The 8139-nt window shown below is 43.7% G+C and overlaps 1 protein-coding gene across 1 annotated transcript in view; it reads right to left on the reverse strand.

The window, feature by feature from the left end:
• Window positions 1-7727, reverse strand: part of LOC107041006 — a 93005-nt gene extending 85278 nt beyond the window's left edge. Inside the window, exon 1 of the mRNA XM_015261358.2 lies at window positions 2681-7727. Within this exon, the coding sequence (XP_015116844.1) occupies window positions 2681-7727 (5047 nt within the window). The remainder of the gene's footprint in view (window positions 1-2680) is intronic.
• Window positions 7728-8139: the final 412 nt, after the last annotated feature.

An 8139-nucleotide genomic window follows, 5' to 3' on the forward strand; every position in this document is an offset into this window, starting at 1 on the left:
AAATGGGGCCCAAATGAAAGCTCTGATGTTCGACTACAAAAGTAGAAAACCATTTCACTGGAGAAAAAATAGCCGAAGTACTTGGATATCCGTAAGAGGGAAAAACTCAAAATTTCAGATTTCACTGACAATTCAGCGAAATTCCAATTTCATTAACAGCATTGAGATGAGAATTCCTCAACCTACTTGAATTTTCAATGAAACCATGAATATTGAGTGCCGACAATTAACTGAAAATTCACGAACACATTACCGAAATTTTCCTGATCTCTAACCAATTTTCCGGAACTAATTGAACTGAAATTTACATTTCTCACTGATTTTTCATCGAATGTCTAACGACAAAATTGCCGAAAATTTCAGTGTACTTAAAATGCGAAAAATTTCCAAAAATTGTGCGGGAAATTCCATCCAAAAATTTTCAACAGTGTAAGTTAAAATTTCACTTTCATCCCTCTCCACATCCTTCACATCCAGAGCCCGAAAAAACTCCCCTCCCGGTGCGGCAAATTTTCCTTCACAGTAACCAGTAATCTTCCCATCCACATCTGTATCTTTCACCGACCGAATCTTCAGAAAACCTCCGCAAAACTATTTTCCATCCAATTAAAATATCACTCCACGATTACCTGTAACATTAAAAATGCCGCGATTTCCCGATAATTTTCCTCCAACTTTTCCCTCCGCGTAGTTCGCCCGCTACTTCGTTACACCTCGAAGCCCAGCAGAACCCAAAATAATGCCTCCGAGAGTGAGCGAAAAAAAAAAATCCATTTGAGTCTTCGAATATTCACAAGTACTGCTGTACCACCGGATTATTCACCACCATAACTTACAGCAGAATAGAAATCCCGAGAATAACTGCGAATCACTGCACAAAAGCCCTATGTACCACTATGGCGCAAGAGTGTTGCAAACTCACCCATTGCCGGCGTGTACCGGGTTGGCAGAGTCCCGGTTTGTGACGTCACGGGAGTTGGGGATCGATCCCCGAACTCAACGTTACTCCCACTACTTGGAGCTTTCCATCCCCTACTACCCTGGACCAACACCCCTCCGCCTCACCCCTGGGCGACACGATTGCCTTTTGTACTATACCATTTCAAAAACATGAACGTTGTACTGAGAATTGCACGTATTTCCCATATCAGTAGTGGGTGAAACCTAAGTTTTCTGACCGGAAGATATTGCCGGACATGACTGCGCGGGTGAAATAATTGAATAGGAAATTTAAATTCAATTAATTTCCATGTCAATGAAATTCTTTTTTTTGCCAGTGCAATGATATTATATTTCTATAATATTATAGCAGTATAATTATTATTATTATTTATTATTATTGTTGTTTTTATTATTATTATTAATAATATTGGATATGTGCGTTCGAATGGGCAATTTTTTGAAAAATATATACATTTTTTTTCGTGGAATAAAGTCCAGATTTTGATTTTTTTGCATTAATTATTCTCTTTTGATTCTTTCTGAGAAAATTCTCAAATTCGATATTTTTACGTTTTTTCTGCTATTTTTTTGTTATTCATTATAAAATGGGAGAAAAGAAATTTAAAAAATTGAAAGCCACGATGAAATTCTCATAAAAAATATTTTGGGTGAATAATCTTTGATGAGTGACATTTCCACTGAAATTTCAGGAAATCTCAATCTTCATTTTCCGGCATTCTATTTTCATTCCAGTGATAATAGAATTATTCAGCAAAGCTCCAAATGCATCCACCACTTGCATTTATCATTGAAGAATAAGACTGCACTCATAAAATAGTTATTTACTGGATAGAACAAGACTTGAGTGCAACTTTATTTTTAACCTAGTGCTACCAAGAAATTTCCTTCACTCTCGGCTCCATCTCTCGGAGTGCCAGCAGAGCAATGATTAGAACTCTGAGGATATTCCAAGAATCGCGAGATAAGAGAGAAGTCGCATTCTAGGTTTCACTGATATCTCCTGTCGCGTTGGCTCTCGTAAAATGTGTCTCTCACAAAAAATAATTTCCTGATTTTTCATTTCGTAATAAGAAAAAGGGCTGGAGAAATTCCCCCGATAATGAATGTCGAGTCACAATAAGGTATAATTGAAAGGAAAGAAACCCGAAGAAACAATTATCGAGACAATGCCCCTTTATATATGGTCAACAACTACTCAGTCGGGAAGTACGTGGGTGTGAGTTATCTGCACCCGACGTCACGTGCAAGCATGCCGTGCAGTTTCCGTAATGCAAGGCCACTCACCGAAGGTGAATGTGAGAGGAAAATTCGTAAAGAAAACACGAAAATAGTATATCTTAGGATATTCAAGTACCTTTTACAGTTTGGTACAGACCGCACTACAGACTCAGCCATATTCAATCATGAAATTTGTCAATCAAATTACAAATGCAAATTACATTTGAATTCAGTGTCATTCAAATTACATTTTGCCCAGAATTATTATTTTCTTAAACATTTGTTGTTTATAAATAAATAATTAAAATTGTTTAAGCTTTCGGAAACCGTTTTTAGACATGAAATGGATTTCTGGTAAAATTCTGAACATGAATAAATTTGTGACGATTCCGAACAAATGATTTTTATGGCGGAAAATTGATTGTTTATAAATTATTTATAGAATAAGCCTGAACGGACATATTAATCACCACATGTATTAATAAAAGAAACGACTCACCATTACGGCGCTGGAGAATCCTCTGAACTTCACCAGTCTCGCTTCCGCTCTCACTCTCGCTAGCCCTCACCCATCTCCTCGGGTTCTCCAAAACGTGAGCTCGTTGAGCTTCCATCCTCTGCTGTCTCCTGTCCCTCATACTGTTGCTCCTGTTCATCACGACATTAACAACAGGCGTCGGCGGTAATGGCTTAGCATCAAACTCAGTCTCTTGAATCCCTTCCGTCTGTCCCGATACACTCCCATAAATATCATTCGCACTTTTATTAACATTGTTCTGGTTCTCCTCCTGAACCCTCGCAAAAGCCAGATCGGTGGTGTCAGACGTTCTGTCCTCAGCTCTATGTCTCCTGGTCGGTGGTTCAGGAGCCATTCCATGCTTCGTTGGCCAATTACCCGAGCCGATCTCCGGTGAATCTGACTGATTCGAAAAACTCACTCGTTTCGTTCCCATTGTACCGTAATCAACGGAACTGTTGGAGTTACTTATCAAACTGCCACGTTTGAAGATCGGTGGGGGATTCTTTCGATCATCAGTGTCATCATAAATCGGTGGTGTTGCCAGTTTTCGAGATGAAGGATCTACTCGGTACTCTGCAAATCCCCCATCATCAACTCTTTCCGCAGTTTTTTTAGGCAGCTGTAAGCTTCGTCGTTCGTCACCTCGAACGAAGTGAGGGGAGACACTCTTGGATCTTTGACTGACAAGTTCATTTGGCTCACGAAGTGCCTGCTGAGGCCTCACCACCAGAACCGGTTGGTTCTGCACTTTCTGTCCAGCTATAGGGGGTTTAGACGTCAACTGCTGCTTGCGCTGTACTTTCGTCTGCCAATACACCTGCTCCAGATGCTCCTGGCGTTGATCTATCCTTTGAATCCTCGAAGGAGACACTTGAGGTTTATCCTTAGCGATCCCTTTGCACTCCTCGAACTGACTCCTCTCAAAAATTTTCTGCTGCTGTTCGTCATTAAGCTTCTTCAGCTGCTGCCAATAGATCGCTTCTCGAACTTCTGGTTTGTCGGATTTGTGATCTTGCTTCGAGATTGTCGGGGAATTGGAGGAGGTCCGCTGGCTCTCGAGAGCCTTCTGCTGCCAGTAGAATGCCTCCAGATGCTGCAAGGTTTGGTACTTCGATGGGGATAACTGTTTATTAGATTGCTGGTCGTATATCGGCTCCGACATTTTCTGGCCGTAGATGACCTGCTGCTTCTCGTTCCTCTGTGCATAAATCTTCTCTCTGTTCACGTCTCGTTTACCATAAATCGGCTCTTGATTCTGGATCTCCTGCCTGCTGGCGTAAACTGGCTGCATCGACTTCTGTTCAATATGCTGAGGCCCTGGAGATCTCACTCGAACCGTAAGGACTGATGGAGATTGACTCTTTCTTCCGGAAATCATTTCAGTAGAGGAAGTATTATCATCATATACCGCGTAAGGACGTTCATGAGAAGGACTGTGGCTTTTCTTCCTAAGATGCAGCGATTCGAAATTCCTGGGAGGGCCATTTGGGCTTCTCTGAACTGGTGGAACTGCCTGTTGTATGTCGGATTTCTCTGGTGAGCTGGGTATAGACATGCGACCCTTCTGATCAGGCCCTTCTTTCATGGGAATCTTCGAGGGTTCATAAGAGAAATTTGCGGGGGCAGTTCGAATCAGCAATGTGTCCAGTGGTCCATCGTGACTTTTAGGTTTTCCAGATGTAGGACAAGTTGTTCTCTGAAAAGTTGGTCTCCCAGCATAGATTGGCTCAGGCTTTCTGACCCCTTTTTCCGGACTTGCCAGTCGGATTGCAGGAGATAGAGACCGTTGTGGCTCATCTCGGAAGGCCTGAGGGGGTGGTTGGTGAGACATTTCTCGCGTATTTGCCAACGAACTTCCATCGATGGTTTCCGCAACCTGCGGGGACTTTTGCCTAGGTGACAGAACTCTTTTGGGGGAATCAGCCATAATTACCGGCGATCCTCTGAATCTAGGGTCCATTCTGTTTGGCGATCGCTGATCGTAGATGGGTTCTGTCTTTGGTGAAGCTATCAAGATTTGGTCGCTCGGGTGAGCCTTCCTGGATTGCATTATCAACACAGGAGTGGAAGCCTTCATTTGTGAGATGCTCGGTGACGTGATCCGTTTCCTCTCGGGGCTCTTTGTCTGGATGGGAGCCCTTGGCGATTGCACCATTCCCGATGTTAATGGGGTACACGATCTGCTCTGATTATCCATTGGCTCTAATCTCTGGTTATCCAACGTTGAGATGGTGAGAGGTGATGTAACCCTGCGATCCCCTGACGCAACAGAAGATGAAATCTGCAGAGACTTGTCCCTTTGACCAGGTGATTGCATTGGTGAAAGGGCTACGGAGCAGGAGCTGGGGACGGGTGAGGGAAGACGGGAGGTTTGCTCCTTGTGCTCGGAGTCTGAGGCTTCCTCAACGTTTGCTCGAAGCTTAGCAAGGTTTGTGGATAATGGAATGTTCGGCGATGCTCGCATGCATGTGACTTCCTGAGTTGCATTCAACTGGGCCTGACGAGGACTCACCGATAAAGATCTAGGAGCTTCGTCATACAGATGATCAGTCGTCGGAACTCCCATAGTGGATGAACCATCATCCGGCATGAGCGTCTTTTCATGACTAGACTGGTCCCGACTGAAACTCGTATCTGGGGACATTCTACAACTGCTCCTAGGGGAGTTCAGGTAATATTCACCACTTTTGGAGCTGCCCGGAGAGAATTCACTCTTCTGACTTGAATTCGGCGTGTAACTTGAATCTGCGTAGTCCCCGGATTTTTGACTCGAGTTTGGTGAGTACTTAGACGATCTCACAACATTGACCCCAATCTTCTCGCTGTTCTGGGATATCACGAATTGACGATTGAGCTTCGCCTGGGTTGACACCGGTGTCAAATTGAATCCGGAATCGATGCTTTGATTCCTGTTTATTTCGATGCTTTCGATGTGATTTCCATTCTCATACAGCTCTGTTTGATTCGCGTAATTCTGGTTACCAGAGTAATATCCCTCACCATGATAATTCATGACGGCTTGTTGTCTATACGCTCCGTGTTTAAGGATCTCCTCGTGATTCTGATAATTCGAGAACTCAAGTTTTTGCGGGATCGCTGGAAGAGGGCGGTCGATGGGATGCACCGCACGCGGGCGGATGAGATAGCGCTCAGAGGGTGGAGCAGAAATCCTACCAGATGGTCCATGATTCCTGAAGAATCCGGGCTGAGACTCCTGAAGACTGTGTTTACGCTCCAGGTTACATTTACGGTCGTCGCTTCTGATTTTCTGCTTCAATTTTCTCATGTCTGGAGATCCACTTATGATGTTCTGGTCTATCCATCCGTCTTCAGGGCCAATCGAGCTGATGGATGAGTTTGCAGCGTATAATCTAGGCGTTCTGTGATCTTGATGCAAACTTCTCTCCTGGAGGAAATGATCTGGTGTGCTTGTCGTAATTCCCTGATTGGGGAACAATTCTTGCTTGATTTCATTCAGCCTCTCCTCGATTATTGAACCATTCAAACTGGTGTCCAAATTGACGTTATGTTTTATGTCGTCATTCAAGTTCATGGTATCCGGGCATCTCGTGTAGATTCCGTTCTGCTGGTGCTGACTGAAGTGTCTTTCGTCGCGTTTTTTTCGTTCTTTGTGGTCCTTCCTGTGATCCTTTCGAGAGTCTTTCGGGGAGAAGAGGCCTGGCAGGAGCCGACGAAGGCCGCTCTTCTTCTTCTTTTCTTCTTTATTGCTGGAAGAACAGGGTTCCATGATTATTTCTTGTATCAACTCTGCGTAACCGTCAATTGTTGGCGTTCTTTCTCCTTTCTGCTGTAGGAAGTCGCGACTTTTGTCTACTAGGTCGTTGTTTGCAGTCTCTTTTAGGTCATCTTGGAGGTGATCGAAGCTTGAATCAATGCTGACTTCTCCTTCTGGACTAGTTGTCAGTGAAGACCCTTTCAAGCTACTGCTCTCGATTGTCCTCTCATTCTCCTCTTCAAGTTCGCCCCTGATATCATCATCAACAGCTTTGATTCTGTCTTCCAAGCAGGAGCTGGAGTCTATCGTTGTGAGAGTATTCTCTAAATCTCTCTGATCATCTCGGGATTCGTCAGGATCAGACTGTGTGATCGGTTCTTGTTGATTATTTCCCAAACAACTTTCGTGAGATGATACACTCCCAGCCTCTTCCACGTACGAGGATTTCGATGACTCTGATGAATTCTGATCCAGCTGATTGTCCAAGAACTCTCCAGACCACCTCTTCTCGACTTCTAACACTTCTTTACTCCACCTGGGCTTCTCCGATTTCGCAGGCGGGGGAGATGCCACTTCAGATGTGCTGTCAATAGCCGATGCTATGCGTTGTCTCTCCTTCCTCCTTAATTCCTTGTCAAGACCATTTTTGGCTGTCGGTGGTACTTTCAATACTTGAAAATGGAAGATCGGTAGTTTCTGCTCGTATGCTTCAGTGGTAGCCAAGTCGATCTTCACTAGATTCTCTCGGAGTCTCCCGATATCAGACTGTGATATTCTGGGATGTGCGTGAGTTGTCAAAGCTGTAGATGTCAATTTTTCCAAGTGACTTCCAAGCGTTTCCTTAATCTCCACAATATCATCCTCACCGGGAACATCTTCGATTTCTTCAGAATCTTCCGCCAATTCTTGTTCAGTCTTACTTGGTTTTGCAGGAATGGTAGGCGTTACTTTGCATACTTTAGAGAAGTTCGAATCTTTCAGTTGAGTTGAGGTTCCAAAGCTCCGCAAATTTTGAAATTGCCTAGCTGGTGCGTTTCGGAGACCCTTCTTGCATCGACCAGAATGATCCAATGCCGATTTTTCTGCACGAGTCCTTGTTGGAATTCTATCTGAAATTTTGGCTACTTCTCTTTTGCTCTGGCTCCTTGTGACCAGCTGTCGACAGCTGGATTTCTTCGGGCAGAAATCGTCCGCTACTTGCTTATGATCTTTATCATTTGTGACGGCAGATCTGTTGTCATCGTGGATGCTTTCTACTTCTTCAGGAGCATCAGTCGGTGGCTCCTCCATCTCTCAACCGATTATCCTTCTGCGAAGCCTGTAACAAACGATGAAATTTGGTGAAATATGATTTTCTGAAATTGTAGGGGGATGACGATTGATGTAAATATCGACTTCTGTCAAATGTTAAAAGCGGATTCCTAGTTTGGAATATCCACATCAATGTTGGTTGTTTTTTCGTCCGTTCCAATTCAAAAAGATTAAAACAAGGAGTTTTCTTTCCTATCTGCTTTCGAAGTGGAGAAAAGAAAGAAAAGTATTCCGGTTCTTTTTATCAACTTCAAGACTACCTTATCTCAACGTATGACTTGTCTGCAGAAATGTAGCATTCGTTCGCGTCACTGAACCGCACGAGTATTGGCTTTCGTCTCACCCTGCGGTATTACGCTGAGCGAATTGAATGTACTCATTGCGCAAGCAA

This window comes from Diachasma alloeum, unplaced genomic scaffold (assembly GCF_001412515.2).
Source record: "Diachasma alloeum isolate Michigan unplaced genomic scaffold, Dall2.0 Dall_scaffold_00354, whole genome shotgun sequence".
Classification (NCBI taxonomy): domain Eukaryota; kingdom Metazoa; phylum Arthropoda; class Insecta; order Hymenoptera; family Braconidae; genus Diachasma; species Diachasma alloeum.